This window comes from Manis javanica, chromosome 3 (assembly GCF_040802235.1).
Source record: "Manis javanica isolate MJ-LG chromosome 3, MJ_LKY, whole genome shotgun sequence".
NCBI lineage: Eukaryota > Metazoa > Chordata > Mammalia > Pholidota > Manidae > Manis > Manis javanica.
In genome coordinates this window covers 213,156,624-213,182,733 of record NC_133158.1, presented here as the reverse complement: position 1 = coordinate 213,182,733, position 26,110 = coordinate 213,156,624, and the positions used below count along the sequence as shown (strand labels likewise).

General features: G+C 53.8%; 1 protein-coding gene across 9 annotated transcripts in view; it reads left to right on the top strand.

The window, feature by feature from the left end:
• FAM167A (family with sequence similarity 167 member A) overlaps window positions 1-26,110 on the top strand; it is a 30,970-nt gene continuing 4,860 nt past the window's right edge. The window contains exons 1-4 of one of the 9 annotated variants that reach the window (XM_036998977.2): window positions 3-710; window positions 6,177-6,269; window positions 18,069-18,689; window positions 18,774-18,850. In XM_036998977.2, the coding sequence (XP_036854872.2) occupies window positions 18,491-18,689; window positions 18,774-18,850 (276 nt within the window). In that variant the 5' untranslated portion in view covers window positions 3-710; window positions 6,177-6,269; window positions 18,069-18,490. Of the gene's footprint in view, window positions 711-1,516; window positions 3,578-6,176; window positions 6,274-18,068; window positions 18,851-26,110 lie in introns of all 9 variants that reach the window. The other 8 variants (XM_073232781.1, XM_073232782.1, XM_073232778.1 and 5 more) reach the window with 8 other exon arrangements.

Here is a 26,110-nt window from a genome sequence, read left to right as displayed (position 1 = left end):
GCCCTGGAGACAGGCTGGAGAGTCAGTGTCTACTTAGCCTCTAGTTTCTGCTTAGCCTCTCTGAGCCTCAGTCTCCTCATCTGTGGGCTGGAGAAGCCCCTCTGCCCTGCCGTGCCCGTGCGGCCCGCGCTGGGCGCTCAGTTGGCAGTTTGAACTCGGGCTGCTGGTGGGTGGAGGGCCGGCTGGGCTGGAAGGCGCTTCTCCTGCCCCTTCCACGCAGGCAAACTGCTGACCGCGGCAAAGCCACGTGGCCCTGCTCGGGGGAAATCTGCCTTGGTTTGGGGTTTAATTTTTTTTAATGGCTACTTAGGTTTGGTTTCGTCTGGGGTTCGGCAAGCACGCGAGGTTTGCTCTCGGCGGCGGCGGCCGCAGTGGTTCTGGTCCGGCCGGGCGAGCAGCGAGCAGGGCGTTAGGACCCGGCTGCGCGCCCCGCACCCCGCGCGTCCCGGGTCCCCAGCCGCGCCGAGAGGCGTGAACGAGAGGCTGGCAGGGGGACGCGGACGGCGCGCTCACTGTGGAATGGCTCTGTCGTTGCCAGGCAACCGTCCTGACGCAACGAAAAAAAAAAAAAAGAAGTCCCTTAAAACAGAATAGTGCTGAGAATTCGCGGGAGCGCGAGAGCCGGGAGGCAGAAGCCCGAGGCCGGCCGCGTCGGGAGGAGGCGGGGACCTCAGCGGCCCCCCTGGAAGGGCCTCCGCGAGCCCCCGAAGGTGGGTCCGGGCAGGGGAGGGGCTCGGCACGCGGTCCCCAGGGCAGGCGGTGGGGTTGGGGGAGCGCCCGGGTCGGCCACCCCGCAGGGCAGGGCAGGGTCCTGCCTCACCTGCCCCGGGGCTCCCTTCCCCAGGGGGCAGGGGGACAGCACTGCCGGGCCCCAGCTCCCACCGCCTGCCAGCCCCTTCCGGGCGGAGATCTGGGTGGGGACTGGGGTGCACAGGCTGTGGATTGAGGACCCCCATCAGTCTCCCAGGTCTGCTCCAGACCCTGGTCATCTGCAAGCCCACCCTGTCCCCTCTACTTGAGGCTCAGTGACATGGAAGTTCCTGCCCCGAGGATGCCACCCGGAGCTCGGGAGAAGGGACCCAGGGCACTTGGGCCCCCGGGTGTTCCGAAGGGCTGAGAACCACGCCCACGAGGGCACCAGCAGGTCGGCCATGAGCTGGGCACCCCAGGCCCGTACGTGAAGGCAGGAAGGCCTGCGGGCCCAGCAGCGGGGCAGGTGTCTCTTTCCACCAAGTCAGGTTGGAGGGTCTGCTTTTTTAAAAAACGCTTATTGCCTTTTTCTGCTTTTCATTCCCAGTTGTGTGTAGTTCCTCCTGAGAAGATCTGGGGGCGGGCTGGTTCTAGGTTAGTGGGCCACAGCTGCTGTCTTAAACCCACAGGCTTGTTCTCCCAAATTGTTTCCAACAACTCCCAGCCATTCTTGGTGAATCCCCGGTGGTGAGACCAAGTCCGCACCAACAGGGCAATTCCCGAAGTGCCCAGGGGGACGTGGCTCTGACGCCGCCTCCCTTCCCAGGCACCAGAGACAGTCCCGCCGCCACCAGGCACCCCAGGGAGAGAGGAGCATGCCAGGCGAAGCTCTGGGGGAGGACAGTAGCCCAGGTGCCTCTAGCCTGACCGAGTCGGCTGGCTTCTGCGAGCGTGTTTTAAAGGGGCTCGGCAGAGCGGCCCAGCAGTACTCCGAGCAGATGAAGACGACAGCTTTTCTCTCCCGAGTGCATTTGCTGATCAGGCGCTGCATGAAAATCCTTCACGTCCAGCGGCCATTCTGTCCTCACAGTCAGCCTTCGAGGGGACATTAGTTCTCCGTTTTGCCCCTGGGACACCAAAAGATTCAGTAACTTGGTGGCTGGTGAAACAGCAGAGCAATTCAGCCTCCTGTGCCTGGCTCCGGAGACAGTGCTGTCACAGGAAGGCCACCTCAGGTGATCCGAGGAGAGAGGCCCAGAGGGGGGCGAAGCCAGTCACACCCAGAGATGATGAAAGAATGTGGCGGGGCTAGTCCTGTGACCTAAGAATGTCCCTTGCTGTCTCGAGGGACCCTGTGGAACCAGGAAAGCCATTTCTTGTATCAGAAGCTTGAAAGGCTCTGCAGCCAGGCCTGGCTCACTTCAACCCTGCTTGTCTGAAGTGGAGAGACGGGTCCTCTCTCACCTCCCTTTTGCTCCTGGCCCTCCCGAAGAACCCCAACCTCTCAAGCACTTGCTCCCGTCTTTTCCTCCCAATTACACGCATGGATTTCCACCAAATTAACAGCCCTGCTTCCATACCTACCAGTTTGGCCTCCCTCCAAGAGGGACTCTAATTGGAAAGTAAGGCCCTGCCAAACCATTTGCTGAGACTTCTACAGAGCCCCAGGCCAACGGGGAAGAAGCCTCTAACTATGGAGGCCTTGCCTAGAGCTTGTCAGTCTCCTCACAAGCTCCCTCAGTTTCCTCTGGGTAGATTTTCCTAGAGGAGAATCCCTGAGCCCTCCAGGGGCACCTGGGATTCACAGAACCTTCTGGGAGCCGAGCTTCTCCAGCACCAGCTCTGTGCTTGACTGGGGCGTTCAGCTCCATGCCAAGGTGGAGGGTGAATCATCATCTGAGCAGTTGGCTTCTTCATTCGCAGACTAGGGCTGAGGCGGGTGACACTCACTCATTGTAAACCCGTTAGGATTAACCAGGAGGGTTCTGGGTGTGCAAATGCCCCTGGGGTTCAGACTGGGTGAACTGGAAGGAAGGAAGGTGAATTCCACAGCAGCCCTCCAAGGGTGAGGGGGTGCGGAGCAGCGGTGGTGGGAGCAGAAAGGAGGTGACCAGAGGTAGGGGAGGGCTTTAGAAGGAATGCTGGGACCAGCCCGTAGGGTCTGTGCTGCCGCAGAGGGTGAGGTTGCCAGCATGGGTTTGGAAGACGGCAGATGTCAGCTTCTCATGGTCAGGAGGGCTGCCCTGGTGCCCAGCAGCCCAGCGCTGCCCTGCCCAGAACCTCACCCCAGCTTCTCTCTGGAGAGGTGTGTGTAGGAGAGAAAGGGACGACAAGGGGAAAGCAGCTCACCCCAGAAGTCCCCTTTGAGCTCTGGGAGGGCAGCGGCTGCCTCCTGCCCACAGTGCCCATCAAGGAAGGGCTCCTCCCACCAAGGCCCCAGAAAGGCATGGGGGTTCAGCTTCCCCCAGGGGGCTGACTGAGCCCCTACTTCTCAAACATGATCTCTCCAGTATGGCCAGAAATTTCCCTCAGGTAGTTCTTCAATGTGGAAGCTGAGAATGGGTCCCGAAAACTTCCTCATAGGCCTTGTCCCTTGGAACCTTGAAGGGAAGGCCCAGCTCGGAGCAGGGTTCCAGGTACACTAGGGGCCCAGATAGCAGTCTCCACCCTGGCCCTGGTTTCAGGCTTCTTGAGGGCCAAGCAGGATTTCCTCATTCCAGGAGGCTGGGAGAGCCTCTGCATGTGGGCTGGGCACCTGGGCCCCGGCAGGCCAGCTGGAGAACGCTCAGTGTGACGTGTACCCAGGAAGGTTCCAGATCAGGATCCGTGACTGGGAGGCCGCTTAGGGCCCTTCCCCACCTCCAGCCAGTCCACCCTCAAACTGAAGGTGACACTATTTTCCTTGTCCTGCGATTATTTACATGTGCTGTACCCTGGGGACCTGGAGATGCCTGTCTCTGTATTTGTCTCTGAATATTTAGAGGAAGGTGAAGGCCAGCCTCCCTGTCTGGGTGAATGAAGCAAGCCTCGGGCAAATCTGCCACCTGTGCAGACATTTCTTGAGCAATGACTGATGTGCAAATGGGCCCTGCAGAGGCCACACAGCCTGTTTTGAGGGCAGTGAAGTTGCATACACCTGTCTCTCCAGGTGCCCTGACCGCACCTTCCCTGGATCTCACTGGATTCTTTCCCCAACCCTTTCAGGGGTCAAGAGTGTCTCAAAATGAGTTTGGCCAACCCACATATCTTGAATACCTCTTTTTACCAAGAAGAATGCATTCCTAACATTTACTCTGCTAGTTACCAAGCGCCCGGCACTGAGGAGAGGGACAGCAGAGGGACCTGCCCTGGCCGCTCTGGGCTCTGCAGGGGCTGCTGGCCAGGAGTGGGGAGGCCCAAAATGAGCGCCCCCCTGTGGAATGCAGCTCGCTGCAGCTAGCCTAATGACCCACACAGGCGCTGGCTGCATCTGTGAAGCATTTAAAGATCAGTGATAGACATGCTATTAAGGGAGCCTAAGACAATGGCTCTGTCCTCAGTGAGTGCAGAGTCCAGGCAGGATGGCAGATAAAAAAAATGGACAATCTGAGTACTGGGCTGATGGCACACTGGTGGTCTAGACATTCTGGGCACACAGATCTGCATGAGTTAACTTGCGTGGCTTAGCAGCCATCTGCCTTTCGGTAGGCCAAGGAGAGCCACTGCCCAAGCCACTGCTGTCATGGGCAGGAGGTGCCAGTCCTGTTAAAGGTGTAATGAGAAATCACATATATGCTATCTTGTCAGATCCTCCCAGGACTTTGAGATAGATTCTATTAGGATCCCCACTTCATGGATGAGGAACCTGAGGCCTAGTGGGTTAAATCAATTACCCAGGGCCATGGAATTAGTAGGAGCTGAGGCTGGGCTATCAACCCATGTCCACCAACACCCAGCCCTGCCCCACCCCTGACCTGCTCCAGGTTCCTTCCTCTGTGAGCTGTGAGTCAGACAGCTCAGCAGCCCAGCCACATTCAGCTGGAGCCAGCACAAGTGGGGTGCCTGAGCCAAATGTCCCCTCCAAGCCCTGGTGTGGACACAGAGCTGAGCCTCGGGTTCTGCAGGCAGCACAGGACATCACCAGCCAGGCAGCCAGGCACCCTGTGTCCTTAGGACAGGCCCTGCCCAAACACAGTGGACTCACAGGGACCTTCCACCCCTGAGATCTCAGCAGGCCCAGACAGTCTGACAGTGAAGCATGGAGCACACCATGCAACTCCTTAGGGAAGTCATTTCTAAACCTTTGGGCTTTGAACTTGCAATACAGAGAAAGTGCAGAGCCAATTATCAGAGCAAATTCCCATTGCAGCTGGACTTTGTTGATTCTGCTTATTTGACGTTGAAGCCAATTATCCTGCAGATTTAGATCTGCCCTGCTGGGGACTGAGACAAACCCCAGTTAGGAGACCCAGTGGTGGGTCGCATCCCACAGAGAATGCTGTAGTGTTCCTTAGCTGGAAAAGGTACACCGAAGTTTCATTCGACTGTGAAACGTTCCCTGTTCTTATAACCAGAAGGAAACTTGCTCAAAATGTGTTCTACTTTTATCTCTGCACACCGTTTTAAGGGCTACTCTGTGCCCACTTTCTGTCCCTAATCCCCATTGCCACGGCCTTTGGTCCATGCGGTGCTGTGGTCGCATGCGGTGGTCACTGGGGTGGCAACAGGCTGTCTCAGCCCCTCCCCAGGCATCTGTCTGCCAGCAGCCCATGGAGAAGAGCCTCTCCTTCAGACTGCATTTCCCATGGTAATTTGCACACTCCCCTTCCCGTCCTCTACGGGACTCTTTGATTCTCAGGCACCTTTCTCCCTGCCTGTCACTGCTGAGCAGCCTTTTCCCAGGGCCTCGCAGCCTTGGAAGGGACACTGTGGCATCTACGCTGGATGGCCCAGCAGCCCCTCCCTGCAGCAGCCCCGCACTTTCTCCTCGCTTTTCAGTGAGGCAATAAATTAGGACCCAGGGCCTCTCCCTCCACCAACAGGGAAGCAAGACTCTTTCTTGGCAATTTTCTCAGCAACTCCTTTCACTGGACAAAATGATGGGAAAGGTTTCCACATTCCAGCCTTGTGGCTGGAGGCCCGTGTCTGCTTGAAGCAGCCAGGGGCAGAATCCATTAATTATTCAGCATCGACCCAGCACTTTGAAAGTGCAGAGGTCTTAAGTGTTTTCACAGATCCTTGCCTCACAACAGCAAGTGAGACAAAGCAAGATTTCCCTGTATTCTATTCAAAAGAAGCTCCACTTGGAGTCAAAGGACAAATCCAAGCCCAGCCGGCCACACTGATGGAGCTGTGTGACCCCAGACAAGCCTGGTGACGGCTCTGGGTTGCTGTTTCTCTATGGCGTAACTCTTCAGGAAGCCTCTCCTGCCCCAGCCATAGTGTATGGGGAAAACTTCATAACCTGCAGTATGAGTTCAAAATGTCTGTGACCACTCTTGTTCCAGGTGTGGAAACAGAAGCTTTGAATAACAAGTTGAGGTGCAGCCATTAGCCCCGGACATCCAAACCAGGCCTCACGGGAGACACACCAGGGGAACGTGAGTAAGTGGGTTCCTCCGCCCCTCGCGCCCGTGGGTGGACCTCTGTGACACAGTGACAACTCCACCGACCAGCTGCTGCGGTCTGGACACTGCGTGTGTTTGTGGGGAAGGAAGTGTAGAGGCCATTGCACCAAATCACACATTTTGCAGGGGGAGAAGCCGAAGCTCTGAAAGGGGAAGTGAGTCGCCACAGTCACTGAAGGTGGGACGGGGACCCTGCACTGACTCCCAGGCTAGGGGCTCTTTGTCTTCCCACTCCATCTGTCCCAAATGGTTGTCTCATTTCCATCTCCCAGCGGCAGGGCCAGCCCCCTGGGTGGGAGTCGGCCTGGGGCTTCCTGGAGCAGGAAAGCCAAGGGGAGCCGGGAGCACAGCCCGCTGGGACTCCCTGCACATTCTGAACTCCGGGATGGGGCCTCACACCCATCTGCCTGTCCCCCAGTGCCGGCTGTCTCAGGCCCATGCATGGCAGCTGCCTCTGGGACTGGCCCGGGGCCACCACGTTCCCCAGCAGAAACACCAGGGGCGAGTGAGTTGCGCTCTGTCCTGTGCCAGATGCTTCATTCAAGTTCCAGGAAGTCACATAATTTGTCTGGGGGAGTTTCACAGTCCCGAATGGCAGAACTGTCCTTCGGCTCAGGTCTCCTGGAGGCCAGGTGCTGCCCTGGGACGAGGGAGGGCCCTAGCCTGGGACAGAGACCCACACGCGGCAGGAGCCTCGCTCCCCAGCATTGCGAAGGACGGACTTCAGTCTGGGTGCTGTGTCTCTTCATCCTCACCCGCCCAGATCATTCCAAAGGAAAACCGACCTTGCCATGAGAATATTTAAATGTTAGGACTTGCCCTGGGATTCCAGAACACTGGGCTTTAAAACACTGACATGCTGTAAAGCGCATTTCCCTGTCGCTCTTCTACATATGAAGCCATTTGGGGACGTGGTCACAGCGGAGCTGGAAGGCAGGCCGAAGAGGTTCCTCCGTCACCGACCTGCATATGACCTTTAAGTAGGGGAAATACTGGTCCTGCCTCGGCGTCATTTCAAGGGCGTTACCAGACATTGGCCCAGGGCCTGGCACACAGTGGCCACTGGGAAATGGTTCTCTCCCACTCTTCCTCTTGATCCCTAGAATTTCTGTATTCAGATAGAGAAAAAGTGGCACTTACATATTTCTTTCACTTGTACAGAAAATATGCGTTTAAATTAATTGGTTATGCCAAGCCAGTAGATTTTGAGAAGTATGGGGAAGACAGAGACAGACGGTGCTCTCCAAGATCTCACAGGCTACGTGGGCAGGTGACTCGGGCACCTTTTGATGGCCAGGGACCCCAGCTTAAATTAGCTCAAGTGAGAGAGTCTTGAGAGGGTAGTCCGAGCTGGTCTCTGTGGAGGTGACATCCGAGCAGATGTGAGGGAAGTGGGTGTGCGAGGGCTGAGGGCAGGGAGCACGACTTCAGACTCTTGGGAAGAATGGCTGACTTTCCACAAGGCTCTGCTGCTGAGGGATGGTGCAGGTAGCAAACTGAGGGCTTCCAGGAAGTGGAAACGGCGGGTTCTCCTGATGGCAGCACGCAGCCGCTGTGGGTATGCTGTCCTCGAGGTGTAGATGTGGGTGCATTTGCAGAAAACACCACAACCCTGATATCACCCAACTCCCCTCATCAGCATCCCCCACTACACCCCCAGAGCACACATGCAACAATAACACACACACGCACACACATGCTCACATGCACACAATGCCCCACACAATCCACCCCACCATGCACACAGAATTGGTGCCAAGGGTCTGGTCTCTGCAAGATGTCATTCCCCCATCCCAGGCACTCCCAACACCAGCTCAGGTCAGTACCCCCGCATAAAGATGAGCCTGGAAAGATGATCTGTGCAGGGCCAGACCAGCGGGTGTCCCCGCCTGCTTTGATCACCATGGCAACCTCTGACTGGGAGAGAAAGCAGGCTTTCTGGCAGCTCCGTGAAGCTCCCTGGCCTCTGGGGGCAGCTCTGTGGGGCGCAGGGCCATGTCCCCTGGCCTCCCATCCTTGTTGTTGGCACTCCTGCAAGCCGGCAGGGCACCCACTGGAATTTCCTGATCTCCCTGCACGGCCAGAGGTTGGTCCCAAGTCTGGGCCCGGGCTCTGCATTTAAGATAAACATGGGGGTTTTATGATAAAACCCAGTCTCTGCTCTGCCTCCAGGCCCCAGACCTGCAGACCTCTCACCCACCTGGGAAGGAAAAAGGGCTCAGCTACTTTAGAAAAGGAAAGGAAGGGATTCAGGTGTGAGCTGTGGCCTGTGCCATCCTGAATTTTTTTAAGTTTATAAACTAAAAAGCTGGCCGTTTCCCCCCACACCTTGCTTCATTGTTGCTGGGGTTCTGCAGGGCGCACGCAGCTATAACCCCATTTTCAGGAGAGGGGCTGCTGAGAGGCAGGAGGTGGGCCTCACCCAGAAGTCAGGGTGGGTGCTTCAGTTCCCTTTCCTGCAGCCCCCGACCCCCGCAGGCATTGTCTGGGGAGTAGGAAGCCGCAGCCCAGCGGCCCCTGAGCCTAGGGAGTGATGCTCTCACGGGGGTTTTAGCCCCGGTGATACACACAGCATGCTGAACAGAGGTGCTCCCGTTCGAGGAGGGACCCCATCCCACCCCATCCTGTCTCAGGAGTGTGACAGCTCACAGACGGTAAGGTGGGTGGGCAGGGGCAGCAGCAGACACAGGCCAGAGGCATGCAGCCCAGGAGAGGCCTGCTGCTTGGTCTAGGTCCTGCGGGGGTACATTATGCAGTGATTGGCTGTGCTGTGGCCCCTGAAGGATCTGAACTCCATCAGAAAGCAGGTCTGGGGGGATGGGATGGGGTCTTAAGGGGCCATTCCTGCATTCACGTCCCGTGTGCTGTCAGTGCCTGTTGCTTTGCTGCTGAGGCCAAGGCTGGCCTGGAGGGTGCGCAGGGCCCCAGTCACATGTGCAAGGAGCCTGTGGCCCCTCTGGGTCCTAAAACCAGAGCATGTCAGTTTATGCCCAAGGACCCACAGGTGGCACTGCTGTTGGGAGGGGCAGTAAGTGTAAATCACACATGAGGAACCTGTTTTATGTCCTCATCAAGCACTGTAGTAGATTGTAAATTAGGGAACATAGCAACTCTGAATGCAGACTGATGCTTTAAAAGCTTTAGAGGACAGTGGTCAACCACCCTCGAGGGGAGACTTTTTTGGTTCTCATGCTATATTATGACACTGCTTGGCCCCAGTTACATAGTTGGCCTCCCCCGTGGAATCGTTTGTTCCCTCACATTTCAGCCAGGGCTCTCGGTATAAGCAACAGACAACCACGGTACGGGGGAGCGTTTGCAGAGCTGGCAGGACCCGGGGAAGGGAACAGGCAGACCCAGGGCAGGACAAAGAGCACAGAGCAGGAGCCCGTAAGTTAAATGGTTTGTGGGAGCGTAGCTCAACGGGTGCTAGACTCTCACCCACACAGCACCCCCAGACGCTTCTGGCACCAGATAGTGAGTTTTCCACACCAAACAATTCTCCAGTTCTCCGCAGACACTAACTGGGTGTGCAGCGATTTAACTCCAGTTTGATGCTATCGACCTGAAGTGAGCATCAGATCCCACAGGTGAAGGCTTCAGTCGCATAGACAGCCCCCCATCAGACGCCTGCTGTGAGCCCCAGGTCCCCCGGCCCCTTCACATGTCACCGACCTGGAAGCTCACTGAACCCCTTCCGTTACGGTTTTTATGGACGCCTCATGACATAGGCCTGATTGATTAAAGCATTGGCTGTGGGTCATGAACTCAATCTCAGCCCTTCTCTCCTTCCCTGAGGTCTGGGGTGGGGCTGAAAGTTCCGACCCTCCAGTCACGTGGCTGGTTCTGCCCGCAGCCAGTCCCCATCCGGAGGGGCTTTCCAAAGTCACCTCATTAACATAAACTCAGGTGGGCTGAAAGGCCCTGGTTTTGTTATGATTAACAAAAGATACTCCTTTCGCCTTTATGCTCTTGAGCTATTTCAAGAACTGGGGACAAAAACCAGATATTATAAGAAATAGTCCTTCTGCTCTGATCACTTAGGAAATCACAGGGTTTTAGGAGCCCTGTGTCAGCAACTGGGGACAGAGACCAAATATATATTTCTTGTTCTCTAACAGTATAATGTTTGGCTAAGATGATGCCACCTCCCCTGCCCTTCACATCTGCCCTCAGGCCTCGATGTGGCCACAAGTGAATCCTGACCTCCCTCCATCCAGGCCTCACACACCGCAGATTCAGAGGCAGGGCGCGCGCATCTGACTGGCGGCCAACAAGTCACGCGCTCACAGCTGGTTGCCAGGGTGGGCCAGGAAGGAGAGGAGTGACCCCCCAGGTTCAGAGAGGTGGCCCGCCTGCCTGCTGTCCCCCACCGAACGGGGAGCCCCCTGAAAGCAGGAAATGGCAAACAAGTATCAACAACTATCCACCATGTTATTTTATATTCTTTGTCCAACACATGTTTATGTTGGTTACAAATGTCAGAAACTCAGTTCAAAGTAGCTTAAGCATAAAAAGAGAAAATATAAGCTAGATAATCAAGGTCAGGTGGGGTGGCTTCCAACAGGGCCTGACGAGGACCTCAAACCATCTTCTCTACTTGGCTTTGTTTGCTGGGTGACCCTCTCCCTTGGCGAGCCAGTTGGCCCCCAGCAGTGCCAGGCCATCATGGAACCTGGCCGGCTTCTGGGTGGTTCTAGCACAGAAACCTAGGAGGGCTCTGATTGGCCCAGCGTGAGTCATGTGCCCACCCTGAGGTGACAGAGGGAATGTCAGCCCCACATGAAGCACCCGAATGGGGAAATGCTCTTTCCAGAAGAGGGAAGGGATGCCGGGGAGAAATTGCCTCATGATGCTGGGCACAGAGGAGGTCCCCAAGCTGTCCCTGTGGTGCTGGGTGCCCCAGCTCTCAGTCCTGGCACTTGGTACAGGGTGAGACTGTTCCTGTCTTTGCAGGGCCTGACCCATGCCTCCTGTGTCTGCAAGTCCACAGTCAGGGCAGGTGTCTTGAAGACAGGTGGGGAAGCTGCCGTTGCAGGAAGCCCAGGTCCTGTCTTCATCTCTGAGCCTATGTGACCAGCTCAGACTTGGGCAAACACAGGCTGGATGGGGTTAGAGGTGAGGGCAGCGGGGCCTGGGGGGTCCCTCATTCATGCCACAAATGTTTAAAACAGAAGTATGGTGTTAAGTGTTGGGGGTTCCAGGGTCCAAAGCCCGGTTCCCAGCCTCACACAGAGCATAAAAGAGAACATCAAGGAAGTGTCTGGTAAAAATGGTCTGGCGTGAGAGGCCAGTACCCCACTGGCTATGAGCCAGCCTGGAACTGGGCTGCAGGGGTGCACATCCCAGCTTCACCTTTGTTAGTTCCTTGACGTCAGGCAAGCTACTCAACGTCTGTGTGCCTCAGTCTCCTTCTGTGCGTAATGGAGCAATGCCATTCCTTGCCTTGCAGGGCCGTCATGAGGATTAAATGTATTAGTCCCTATACAGCTCCTAGAACAATGCCTGGCCTGGGTGCCCTGAGTCAGCATTAGTTAACATTCTTGCAATGACATAATTGTTTTCCCCATGGACTCTGGTTGCATACCGGACACACACAGCTTGGGCAAGTAAAGGAAAACTTCCTGAAGGAGAAAATCCCTGGGAACTGAGGCGTAGAAGGGAGGGAGCCAGGCTAAGGGATCATCTTGTGCAAAGTCACCAGGGCAGGAGAGAGTGTGGTTTCAGTGGGTGGAGAGTGTTGGAAAGATTGTGTATTCTGGAAAAGGAATGAAGTGGTTCTAGTAAAGAACCCTGGGCTAGAAGCTACAGGCATGGGCCTGTGAATCCAGAGGGGGAGGATGGCTTTTGAGATCCTTAGGAGAAGGAGGGCGATAGGGAGGGAGACATGCTGCCGGGGAATGGCCTCATAGGACCTGAACCCCTGTGAGAGAGAAGGGAGAGAGGGTGAGCACGGGTCAGCAGCTGCCTGCATCCTTCCCGCCTTCAGAGCCCATCTAGGAAGTGGGTTTGAAAGCTATCCAAGCAAACAGATTAGGTCATAATGCCACAAGGTATTGGCTGAAAGACTGAGCTGCACCCACCTGGCTCCCCGCAGCCAGAGGAATTAGCTCATGGCTGCACAGCTTCTTTACGTCAGCCGCCATGGGCCGCAGCCAGCCGGGAGCGTGTTTGAACAGCAGTCCCCGTGTGCAGCGGTTCCACAGGGAACTGGCTCGTACCTACTGCAAAGGGCTGACGCGCCCCTGGGCTTTGCCCTCTGCTGCAGGAATTTTGTGTTGCCCTGCCGCGCGGTGGCCTGCCTGGCAGGGCACGCCTGGGCCTGGTGGGATTATTCTCTGGCTTTGTTTTTCTGGTTGCCCTGTGTCCCAGGCCTGTCAGCAGCCTTTGGCTTCCCTCTTCAGCCTCTCTGCCTTTGCAAAGCCCAAAGAGGAAATGTGCTCCCTGGCAGCAGGAGTTAGGATTGGATGTAAAGAACACCTGTTTGCCCAGGTGGAGGAGGGCTCTTCCTCCCAGGACCTGCACCCTGATGTCCCTGCTGTGTCCCTGCTGCCCTTCCAGCCCAGGAGACTGTTCAATGCTGGCCCGTGCTGCCCTGCACCCAGCTGGCCCCTCTCTGCCAGCTCAGGCTGGGTCCAGCTCACTGCCCACTAAGTGAGCATCCCTGGAGTGACCTGCATGTGTAACCTTCCAGCTCAGCTCCCAGGCCCAGCTGGAGGGGAGGGGAGAACCCCACGGGGGGTTGGGGGAGGGTGCTCTTGGGCACCAGAGCATCCAGACAGGCAGCACTCCCTGGAACACTGATGTGGGGGAACAGATCCTGTTTCAGCAGATCTTCACCAACCAGGTGCTCTGGGGGCAATCTCAGGTGCCAGCCCTGCCTGCTGCATGTGACCATGCTTCCCAAAGTAGCTGGTCCCTGACCCAGGCCTCTCCATGCCCCGCACATGCCTTGGTAACTTAGATTACCCTCAGGTGGGTAAAGCTCTTTACAGTTGGCAGACAGTTTTCATGTATAAGAGTCCAGCTGGTCTTCACAGCCTCTTTGGGGAGGAAGATGAGGTGGGAAGTACCATTCCTCAGATTAGGAAACTGAGGCCAGAAGGAGTGGGCTGAGCCCTGGCACTCAGCTTGTTGGTAGCAGATGGGGGCTGAAACTGGGCATTGGGCCTGGCCCTCACTCTCACCGTGTAGATAACACACCGTCAAACCTGGTTCATCCCTGGGGCCCCAAACTGTGGGCAGCAGTGCTTAAAACATGAGTAGGGAGGGAAGCGGGTGGGGTATAGAGTGATGTTCTCATATGCTGGCCTTCTGTCCCCTTCCTATGGTAGACCTGCTGGTCAGGGACTGAGGAAAATGCAGGTAAGACCTGAAAATTTGGGGAGAGATGTAGTCAAGTGGCTTCATCTCAGGTGGCTTCCAGGAAAGGATGTAAGGGTGCAGAGATCAGCTCAGGCCCCTCAGCTGGTTAGGGACCAACAGGATGGCTGCTCGGTGCCGGGAATCTTCCTTGTGGCATGACCGATGTAGCACTGGTAGGTCTCATCATCTTAAGAATATTTTTTGAAGTATGACTGTCTGGACAACGTATAAGAATAGCAGGCACCATGTTAAGGGCTGGATATTTGTTTCCTTATCTGATCCTGACAACGGCCTGTGAAATAGTGTCATTACCCCCAGGGCCGGCTTTGTGAGTGAGGGACCCGGGCAGTCCTAGACAGCCCCGTGCTAGGGTTAATGCTCTGATGTTGCCATCTTGAAATTCTTAGTGCTTTTGAATGAAGAGCCCTGCATTTTCATTTTGCACCAAGCCCAGCAACTTATGTAGCCGTTCCTGGTTATCCCCACTTCCTAGAAGAGGATGCGGAAGTGCAGAGTGGAAGACATGCCCAATACAACAGATCGGGATGTCCCTGGGGGTCTGACCGCACAGCCCACTGCTTCTGGAGTAGAAAAAGGAGGCCTGCAAGAATCAGAAGGCTCTGCCCAAATCCCACTGCCAACACCTGCCTGTGGCCATGGATGGCTCCCTTCACCCCTCTCAGCCTCAATTATCTTATTTGTGAAACGGGGTTATCCTGCCTGCTCCTCAGGGCTACTCTGAGGCTCCAGTGACACAATAATCACATCAGCGCTTTCATGCACCCCCCTAAAGCTCAGCAGGTCAAAGGAGCATCAATATCTGACTCATCATGCGCTGGCGCTCCTGTTCATGCTTCCACATATTCACAGGCCTTCTCTGAAATGATTTAGAAACTGCAAATTAAAATAGACTTTCCCTTGTCATGTATTAATTGTCCACATAAGTGTTAGTTTGTTTCTGTGCCTCTCTATTCTGTTCCGTTAAGCTGTGTGTCTGTTTTTGTGCCAACACCATATTGTTTTGATCACTGTAGCTTTGTCGGATAGCTTGAAATCAGGGTGCACGATAACTCCAGCTTTATGCTTCTTTCTCAAGATTGCTTTGGCAATTGGGATCTTTTGTGGTTCCATACAAATTTTAGGATTACTTGTTATAGTTCTGTGAAAAATGCCATTGGTATTTTGATAGAGATTGCATTGAATCTGTAGATTGTTTGAGATAGTGTGGACATTTTAATAGTATTAAATATTCCAATCCATGAACATGGTATATCTTTCCATTTATTTGTGTCATCTTCAATTTCTTTCATCAAAACCTTACAGCATTCAGCATATAGGTCTTCCATTTCCTTGGTTAAATTTATTCTAAATTTATTTTATTCCTTTTGATGCAATCATAAGTGGGATTGTTTTCTTAATTTCTCTTTCTACTAGTTCAGTATTAGTATGTAGGAGGGCAACACATTTTTGTATGTTGATTTTGTATCCTGCATCTTTACTGAATTCATTTATTAATTCTAACAGCTTTTTGTTGGAATCTTTAGGGTTTTCTATATATAGCATCATGTCATCTGCAAATAGTGATAGTTTTACTTCTTTGCTACCAATTTGGATGCCTTTTATTTCTTTTTCTTGTCTAATTGCCATGGCTAGGACTTTCAGTATCCTGTTGGATAAAAGCAGTGAGAGGGAGCATCCTTGTCTTTTTCCTGAAAAGCTTTCACTTTTCACTATTGAGTGTGATATTAGCTATGGGTCTGTCTTATATGGCTTTTATTATGTTGAGGTATGTTCCTTCTACATACACTTCGTTGAGAGTTGTTATCATGAATTGATGTTGAATTTTGTCAAACGCTTTTTCTGCATCTTTTGAGATGATCATATGGTTTTTATCCTTATTTTAGTTAATATAGGGTATCATGTTGACTGTTTTGTGGATATTGAACAATTCTTGCATTCCTGGAATAAATCTACCTGGCCATAGTGAATGATCCTTTTAATATATTTTTTAATTTGGTTTGCTAATATAACACTGCTAATTTATACACACTAATGTACATACACACACATATTTGCTAATAGACACACACACACACTCACAAACACATATGAGAAAAAAAGAAACTCCCCCTAGCCATGGAGGCAGACACTTAAAGTCATCAAGTCATAGACATTTCCCACCTCCAAAGTTAAGACCCTTCTCTAACAGGGTCTCCCTCCAGCCATAAATGGTCCTGCCCTCTGCAGAGGGTGAGCAGCTGGGGGAAAGGAGGGCAGATGGACTTCCCATCAGTTTCATCTGCTCACAGAACTACGTAGAGAGGGCTCTGCTCATGGTTTGTCTGATGCTCTTCAAAAAGCTTCTCTGGAAATAATCAAAGTGACCCTGTTGGTGGAAAGGAGTTCTGTAGGGTAAAGCCCCCCACAAGGCACACTCAAAGCAGATTCTGGCAGCTCAGCAGAGGTGAGGGCACCTGGAAAGGGCTCTAGAAAGTGGCTAATAGTTCTTTAGATTTGGAAACATTCTAAAGAATTTTGTGTGACTGTGAGACTGCCCACAAAGACCCCCCCATGAGAATGACCCACATTTGCAGAGCATGTGAAGCCTGCAGAGAACGCATACGAACGTTAGCTCTGTCAATCCCCAAAACCCAGGAGGCCGTGTGATCGCCCCTTTTTCACAGGCAAGGAAACTGAAGTTCAGCAAGGCTGACAGCACCTCCAGCTAGGTCACCTGATTCCAAGTCTAGTGTTTCTATCTCAAGATCAGTGTTTCTCAACACTGGATGCTCACTCAGATTGCTTGGGGAGCTTAAAAATAAGCTAATGCCTGAGTCCCTCCCAGATTAAACCCTGGGAGTGGGGCCTGGGAATCCATGTTTGCAGAAATTCCTCAGGGGATTCTCGTCTGCATGGCTGGAGATGACGACTAGGTTTCTATGCCATCAATTCCTTCTCATTCCTCAGGGATGCCCCCAAGCAGGCACCAGGCTCAGAGCAGGGGGAAAGCAGCTAGACTTCCTCTGGTCAGGTCCTCTTACAGGCAGGGCTTATAGCGACTGTCCAGAAAGACAGCAACCTCTGCTCTCCTTGAGTGAAGAAAGGGTGGACAGAGAACCTCATTGCCTCTCTGGGTGGCCCAGCCTGTGTTTTGATTTTGGCCCCCTCCCAATTCTCTGCTACCTCTGATGCCTACCCACCAACACCCTGTGCCCTGCTCCCATCACCCCAGACAAGCAACCACAGCTGTTGGTTTCAGATTTTCCCTTGCAGAGATCTTTTAGGCAATTCAAGTCAATAAAAATCTCTCCCTTCCCTTCCTTTTCACACCAAGGGTGCTGTACTCTCCAGACTGCGAACGTCTCAGGTTTTTTTTTCCTGTAAGTTTTATCTGGACATCACTCCATATCAGTTTATTCTTTCTCACTGCTGCATGCCCTCAGCATAGATTTTTAAAACTCACCCCGAAAACCAAGGCCTTCTCTCCCTGATCCAAGTCAGATGTGTCCCACTCTGAAGTGCCCACGGCCACTTGCCAGGGCCCTGTGGGTACAAGAACAAGAAGGCTTGGAGGCCAGGTGGCTGGGGCCTGATTCTAACTCAGAAAAGGACTTCTTTACTCTGCGCTCTGACATTATGGGACCAGAGCAGTTCCAACCTGCTCCCTAGAGGTGGGAGGCCAAAGCAGGTGAGAGCTGCAGCCCTCACCTGGGAGGCATGGCTATGCAGGCATTTAGCTGAATGCGAGACCCATCTTTCCAGAACAGTGAGTCATAAGCCTCTCTTATGGTTAACAATTCACCTCGGTGAGGGTGGCTCTTCCCTGGGCTGCCGTGGGTTTATCTGCTTCCTCCTCTGAAGAGATGAGGTAAGGTGTTGTTCTTGGAGAAGCTGAGGGTGTGCGGTCAGACCCTGAAGAGCCAGGGCCTGAGGAGGGGGTTCCGATGGCCAGGGCGGGATGGACTCCCAAGGCGTCTCGACCCAGCCACACATCTGCACCTGCAGGGACCTCCAGGCAGCTGCTGCTCACGGGGGGGAGACCTGAGCCTCCAGAATTGGCATGGGCTGGTCCTTGCCAATCGCTGGGAATTCTTGGCTGAGTCATTCAAACCCTTGGAGAGTCAGGTTCCTTGCATGTACAATGGGAACAAAACTACAGACTTGCAGTGAGATAATAGAGGTGGACTCATTTCATAAATGGTAAAACGCTGTATGAAGTATTGAATTATTATTAACTTGTCTGCTTCAAGTTAAGGTGTTGAAATTGCCTCACTGTTAGTCCTGAACAAGCGTTTAGCAGCCCTGCCACCAAATCTCTCTGAGCCTCAGTTTCTCCTTCTGGGGAGCTCGGGAGCCCTTGTGCAAGGGGAGGCCTTCGTGCTGACATCATTCGCATCCTTCCCGCAGGGCGAGCGCCAGCCAGCAGCCCTCACTGCCCGCCCTTCCCTGCGAGGGGGGAGCTCCGTCCTGCTTCCCCTCCGGTTTTTCATCTGCCTACACCTCCAGGACTGATAGATCGTCTTGGCAAAGCTGCCCCCAAAGATTCCTGCTAACACTTGTCTGTTCCTGCCTTTTGCGAAGCGTGGTACCTGCAGGACTCCGGGAAGAATCTTCAACCCTGATATCCACAGCGGCTCCAGAGGGCACTCCGTGAGGCTTGTGCACCGTCCCTCAGTTCCTGGAGCTGCTCACGTCCCCGGCGATGTCCCCAGGAGCCCCGGCCCCAGCTGGATGAGCCCCGGGCAGCGTGGGACCCAACCTTCCCGCCTGCCAAGACTCGCGCAACCCCCTGCCACCTCCCATGTCTGGCTGCCCGGGAAAACTCTAGAATGTCTGTGCCCCAGATCCAAGTAGAAGAAGTGGGGGGTGGAGAAGAAGGAGCAGCCCCCCCACCTGACGACCACCTCCGGAGCTTGAAGGCCCTCACGGAGAAACTGAGGCTGGAAACCCGCAGGCCCTCCTACCTGGAATGGCAGGCCAGGCTGGAGGAGCAGACGTGGTCCTTCCCCAGGCCAGCTGCCGAGCAGGGTGGGCATGGGGAGGAGGAGTCCCTGCGCCCCCAGCGTGAGCCCAAGCAGCACCGCCCACCTAATGGGAGTGCCCTCCTGGCAGATGGACCCCAGGCCACTGGCAAGCTGGAAGGCTTTGAAAGTATCGATGAAGCTCTAGCCTGGCTCAGGAAGGAACTGGTAAGTGGCTATCCCTACAAGAATTCCCGGGAAAGGTGCCATCCTCTCTCTCCGTCTCTCTCTGCCTCCACCTCTCTCATCTGTCTCTTCCCCCTACCCTCCCAACTGCACATCCATCATTTTCGCATTAAATCAAGGACAGACCTCATTACTGTGTGGTTACCCGGGATCCATGTTTCAGTCAGCCCCCGATTGCAGGTACCTGCCGAGGAAGCAGGTGTTGCCCATGAGAACTGAGCTGTGCTTGGACCCAGGCACCAGGAGTTCTTAAAGCTCCCAGGGGCTCCCAAAGTGCAGCCGAGGCCGAGAGCCATCGCCACACACCTATGGGCCACTCTCGTTTTCCTCGCCAAGCCGTTGCAAGCCAGCAGCACAAGTGCCTGGCCACAGGGTGCTGCGGGGGGCGAGGGGGGGGGAGGTGGGCCAGGGCCAGGACAACCGTGGGCAGTGCCTAGAGAATGCCCCATAGGCAGAGGAGAGCCCTGATTGTCAGGACTACCTTGGCTGCCGAAGGCTGTCTTCGTTAAGGGCACATCTGCATTATGACTAATGCTTTCTATTTGCATATTTTCCAACCTCCCTGTCACTTCTCTATGCTACTGGGGTGGGTAATGATAGTAGCAATAACAATACTGAGAGGTGTCAGGAATTGGCTAATGGTGCCAGATGCTTCTCATGTGTTACTACCTCTTCTGATTGTCCCCTCACCTTCCTGTTAACCCCATTCTACAGATGAGGAAGCTGAGCCTCAGAGAGGAATGCATGAGAGGGGGAAAGGTGAACAGTGGCCCATCTGGCTGCATATCTCACTCTCTCCTTAGCTGCCAACTATATAGTATCTTCCTAAGGCAATTGATTTTGTGATTTCTAGAAATGTAAACTGACAGATGCCAGCAGTGAACAGAATGAGTGGGGGTTGGGTGGAGGGAGAAACGAGATTGAAGGGCTCTTCCAGGATTGCTGTTACTCATCTTACAGATGAGTAAACCGAGGCTCAGAGAAGTCAAACAACCTGCCTAGGGTTGTAAGGCCAATAAGAGGCAAAGCCAGAGCCTGAACTCAGCCTTCACCCTTGAGAGCAGACAGCACTGGGGAGACAGGCAGGAGTCGGGGCAAGACAGGGGCCCTCCGGCACAGGGCCCTGGGCCACGCTGAGTGAGCAACAGCAGGGGCAGAGTTATGCCCCAGAAATCCCTCCAGCGGCAGGGGGACAAATCTCGTAAAGCAATGACTTAAACCCTAATGTGCATACAGATCACCGGGCTCTCTTGTTAAATGAAGATTCTGATTCTATAGGTCTGGGAGGGGGTCCTTGATTCCAAATTTCCAGCACTCTCCAAGCTCCTGTTCTATCTACTGCTGGTCCACAGACCAAGATTTGAGAGTCAAGGCCTGAAAGATAGGCAAGACTGGGGCCAGGGGACCAAAAGAGAACCCTGGAGGGGAGCCCCAGGGATCCCCAAGCCTGCCCCATGACCCCTGTCTCTGCCATGACTGCCCTTAGGGCTTGGGCTCCCGAGAATAAAGTCACAGCACCCCACACTGAGTTTCCAAGAACCAAATTCACTCCGAACAGTGTCTGAGGTCAGCAGCAGCCCACAGCAGTCTGGCCGGCGGGCAGGCCACCGTGAATGTGCGGTTCTGCCCGCGCAGAGGTTAATCAGTACCAGAGCAACCTGCAAAATCCTCTGATGCAGTGGAAAGCAGAGGGTTCAACCTTGAGCAACCTGTTCTCCCATTTTGAAGTCTTAGTCAGAACATTAAATTTCCTTCATTGTTTTCCTAATTCATCATCTGTTAACTCTCTGAAGGGGTCATTAAAACCCAACCTATTTTTTTTAACCCAATAAAAGTGGTTTCAAATAATCTTTGTTTTGTTTTAAGCCCAAAATCAAGTCTTGTCACTACCTGGGCAGGCCTCTCTGCCGGTTTGTTAGGTTCATGTGCAAATTTGTCTTTTCTCCTGATGTGGCCACAGAAACAGAATAAAAATCTGTAATTCTGTCAGCCATGTGGCTGTTTTACCCACAAGATATGATGCCAAATGCCCAAGTTGACGGAAGTCTGGGCTCGGTTGTGGGTCTGTGCCCAGTAGAGGGCAGGCCCTGCCCAGTTGAGCTCCCTGACGGTTGCCGGCTCTCCCAGAAGCACTGGCTAAAACTAGCAAGGCATTACAGTCGATGCTGGCTCTTTCAGAAACAGGTGGTGCTGGGTCTGGAATCTGGTCCATCACCTGCCTCCTGCGAGGCCAGTTCAAAAGCAGAGACTTGAACTCAGGGATTAGGGACTGCCTGAATCTTGTCTTATTTTCAAGGCAAGAAAGGACCCCGTGGCCAGCTCCGGCTCCTGCCACTGCCTCAGCTCTCACCGCAGGGAAAATGACAGCTACTCACACCCCCAGGACCTGCACACAGGCTCCTCTGCTGGGTGACACAGGGAGGTGGAGATGCTCAGACCCCACTGGCGCTGCTCCTCCCAGAGAAGAAGAAGGCCTGGCCTCGGCCTCTGAGTATTCAGAACATGTGTCCCCATCTGGCTCTGGCCAGCAGCGCTGCCATGTCTGCACCGGGCAGCTTCCGGCCACCTGACTCCTCCAGGATGAGGCCTGGCCTCACTGTTTGCAGGAGACTGACCCACAGCCCTACGAAGTGACCCTGGTGCAACCTGCTTCTTCTGTTACCAGCTCACAGCCTCCAGCTTCCCCCCTTCAGGGCAGCCCCCCTCCCCAGGTGGCTGAGGGGCCCCGGCAGTGAGCGGTGCTCCAGGAAGGGGTAAACCAGCAAGGACACAACCCTGGCAGAGGGGCTCTCAGCCCTCGGCTGAGTCTGGAATCCAGAACATTTCCCAAGCCTCTTCCTATGCTTGGCCCCAGGGCTTGAACACAAGGGAAAAGGGAACCCCCTCTGTCTTCTCTCTTCAGTCCTGCTAAAATGTTTTCCTTGCCAACCTGAGGGATAAAGAACAGGGAGAAATCTTCTGCTTGGCCTGTGTGGTGCCAAAACTAAAAACAAAAGAAAACATTCCCAGCTTCCTAAGGGGCTGTCTTTGTGATGAGAATTCCTGGGCCTCAACAGATACTTTCCTTTTAGTTTCATGCAGGTGTTTGATCCCTGTAGACAGGGCCCCCACAAGGCGTTTATGCTTGTTAGAAAAAGAGAAAAGGAACCTGGCAGTTTTTAACAAATACATGGCTGGCCATGGAGTGGGCTATAGACCAGACCAGGACTCTGCCGGCCCCTCTGCGGCCAGCAGCTCGGTTTGAACCACTCCTGGATTAACCCTCTTTCCTGTGCTGCCTGCCTGGCAAGCACATGCTTGACGTGTTCAGACCACAAAGACGTCACATCACCTGCCCAGAGCCGCTCAGCCCACTGGGGGCTGATCCCGACCCTGTCCATTTGGGCTGCTATGCGGGCGGAGGCTTGTGAACAACAGGTGGTTATTTCTCAGGGATGGTGGCTGCTTGTCTAGGGCCAGGGTGCCCGCAGGGTCAGGGGAGGGCCGTCTTCTGGGTCACAGGCTTCTTGCCTGACCTCACCTGGTGGAGGGGGCGAGGGAGCTCTCTGGGCGTCCTTTGTAAGGGCACTGATCCCACTTGTGGGGCTGCACCCTCAAGACCGCAGCCCCTCCCACAGGCCCACCTCCTAACCCCCGGGCATGAGGGCTTCAACGCATGCACAGGCGGGGTACAAACATTCAGCCCAAAGCAGGCTGGGATCCAGAGCCTCTGGGGACAGACCTGGGGACCTTCATGCCTCTCCCCATGCTACCCAAAGGCCAGCCTCACCTGGGAAGACAGCAGGTTGGCCCAGGATGTTCCAAGTTCGAACATCAAAAACCTTATCATACACGCAGGGCTTGACTCATGCCGCAAGAATGGCGAGTCCCTGGCAGAGCTGAACGCACCCTGCTCTGTGCCCTGGCTGTGGGGCTCTGCTCCGACCTTCCCGCCCAGCACAGCCTCTCAGAGGGGCCTGGCCAGGCAGAGGAGTCATGTCCTGGCCAGGGGATGAAGCCACGGTGTCCTCCCGCCCGTCACACCCAGGCCAGCAGCTTTCAGGAGAGCCCGGGACCGCCGGGCGCTGCGAATCTGACAGCTCCGGGGACCTCATGTGGAATCATACAGTATTGGTCCTTTTGAGGCGGGCTTATTTCACTTGTACAATGTCCTCTGGGTTCATGAATGTTGTACCACGTGTCAGAATTTCCTTTCTTCTTAAGGTGGAATAACACTCATTTGCACACGTAGACCTTTCTGCTTATCCATTCACCGTCCACAGACACTGGGGCGCTCCCGCCTCTGGGCTGCTGTGAACACAGGTGCCCATATCTGTGTGAGACCCTGCTAACCATTCGTGTGAGTATATTCCCAGAAGTGGGATTGCCAGATCCTGTGGCAATTTTATGCTTAGTTTTTTGAGGAACCGCCATCCTGTTTTCCAGTCACTTTACTGCAGGCTTAGTTTTTATCCACTGTCCCCCATCATCCCACTCAGAGGCAGGAAACAGCCCTAATTCCCCAGGAAATTCTAGTGCCCCGCCACACGTGACCCACAACACGTGGCTGAAAAGACCTACAGCAAACCACGCACATTAGACATTCCTGATCTCAAACACGTGTTGGCAACAGCCAAGCATCAGCCACTAGCACAGCTATTGAGGCCACTGACCTGACCGTCCACCATGGCTCCGTGGGCTTTCCTGCCTGGCAGAAACCCACCCCTGCACCACAGGGTGCTGGCAGCTGGGCACGGGGCATGTCTTCCCCTTTCACCAAGTGCTGCGCCTAACTGCAGGAGGGCGGGAGTCCAGGCCACCGCTCTGAGAATCCAGACCGTGTTTTTATCCCACGGGGCAGCAGGCCCCCTGGGAGGGGAATGGAAAACCCTGCAGCTGAACCTCCACCAGGAGCCCATTAAACCCACTGAGGGCCAGGGTTTTAGGGCCAGCATCTCAGTCTTTTCAATGAAGTCCTAAGCCAGGAGGCTCTGGCTGGTTTCCACATGCTCATCTTGGCCTGGAGAGAAAGGACTTAAATAGTGAAACTTTTATACTCATTTAACTGACACTGTTCAGCTCAGCCAATGTACTTTATACAATTTGCTTCTCACAGTCCTTGGGATAGACATTATCCCTTTCCTGTAGGTGAAGAGACAGAAGTTCAAGGAGTGTCAGTGACTTGCCCAAAGCCGCCAGCTAGTGAGGAGCATGGGGCTCAGCTTGGATCCAGATTTTGCCCCAGAGCCGTGGGTGTGTCACTGTCACTGTCTCTGGGCCCCACCCACCACCACGTGGGCAGGAGGCAGGGAGAGGCCCCCAGCTCACTTCGATGGGCACCCATGTGATCCTGGCTGCTGACCCTGGACAGGTTCCCACCTCTGGCTTCTCTTCCATAAAACAGATCAAAATGCCTGTCATCTAGAGTTGTGGGGAGATGCAGTGAACACACATGCAAATGCATGGGACCGTCTGCATTGCAGGAGACGGGGACCAGTTGTTACTGCCTCCTGGTGTGTCTCTGGCAGAGGAGAGAGAAATAGGAGGGCGACCCCAGCCCAGCCCAGACCCTGCTCCCCGCAGCCCCTTCACAGCCCTCTGCACCTTCTCAGGGCTGCCATTCTTCTGACTAGCTCTAAACAGGACCAGCAAAGACATAAAATTGCTGGAAGTGTTTAATTTATAAAAACCTCTTAGCTATAAGAACCTTGAGGACATGATGCTGAACGACAAGCCAATCACAGAAGGACAAACACTGGATGAGTCCACTGACACGAGGTCCCGAGACTAGCGAGACTCAGAGAGCAAGTAGAATGGGGGTCTCCAGGGGCTGGGGCAGGTGGGGTGGGGAGTCCATGTTTCATGGGGACACAGTGTCAGTTTGGGAAGATGAAGGTGTGGAGATGGATGGGGTGATGGCTGGGCAGCGTGAATGGACTTAATGCCCCTGAATTGGAAACATACAATGGTTAAGATGGTAAATTTTTGTTATGTGTCTTTTATCACAGTGAAAAAAGATTCTGTAAAGGAAAAGCCTCTTAGTCCTGCACATTTTGCCCAGGTTTCTTTGGAGGCTCTGGGAACTTGTTTTTGAATGGATTTGGTTTGATTGCTGAGTTTCTTCTTCAGTGGGGCCTCAGGTTAGTACTTAAGGCACAAAATCATCCTCAGAAAATCCCAGAGGGCCCATGGAGGAGGTGAAGCCAGGCCAACACCTCGAGTTTTTCTTGGAGTGCTGGAACAAACACTGTTTCTTTGAGTATCCAGAGCGGTTGTTGATTTACATTGAGGGGTAATAACAAAACATATATACTGAGCAACTCCTAGGTCGGGAGGCTCCCACTGAGATACCCTCATAACCAAGGCCTGATGAGGAAACCGTGGCTCCTTAGCCCCTCCTCTGTTCCCTTGGGGCACAAACCAGTAAAACAGCCAGGGCCAGCAGCCCTGCTAGAGGAGGGATTCTGTTTTCTTCTTTCCATTTTGCAGAATTAATACATCCCAGTTGAGTGGGTGTGTGAGGTTGCTCCACTAATGTGGCCTTTGTCCAGTCAAAGGAAACTGGACGTGTGCCTTACTCTCACCCCTCTTTCCAGCCAACTCTGATGGGTCTTAAACCCTAAATTACTCTCTGACCTTTGATGGGATTTATCAGCTATAGGAAAATAGTCCCTTTCCCCCACACCAGTTACCCCTGCAGGCTGCATCTCACAGATGTTCCCAGACACCTACTCAAACCTGAGATGTCCTAACTTTAAAGGATCTTTTCAGACTGAAGAGCCAATTCCTTAAGCCAAAGTTCAAATTGAAACCATAGAGTCCTTAGCTTTCAAAAAGACCTGTCTTCAAATTACAGAATACCACAGAGAGGTGGTTTGAGCAACATTCGCAGGAGACCATTTTAAATGAAGCCGTGGGTATGAGCTGGCACTGTCCTCAGACAGGTCTGACCACCATCTTCCTCAGAGGGTGCTAGGCAGCATCTAGCCCAGCTCCAGGCATGGCAGGGACTCCACATAAATGAATGAATGACCAAGTATCCTGTCATTAATTTGGTGCTATTCTAGACCAATAGTATTCTGACTGGCAAGAATTTTGGGTTGTTATGTCCAAGAACTGAGAAGGAAACTAGTGAACTTTAATTCCAATTTTGTCATTAAATACTTTGCTAATGTCCAAGCAAAACTCTCTATCCTGATTTTTCTCATCTATGAAATTGGGAGAAAAGAGATCCGTAATGTAGAAGTACATTAAAAAATGAAA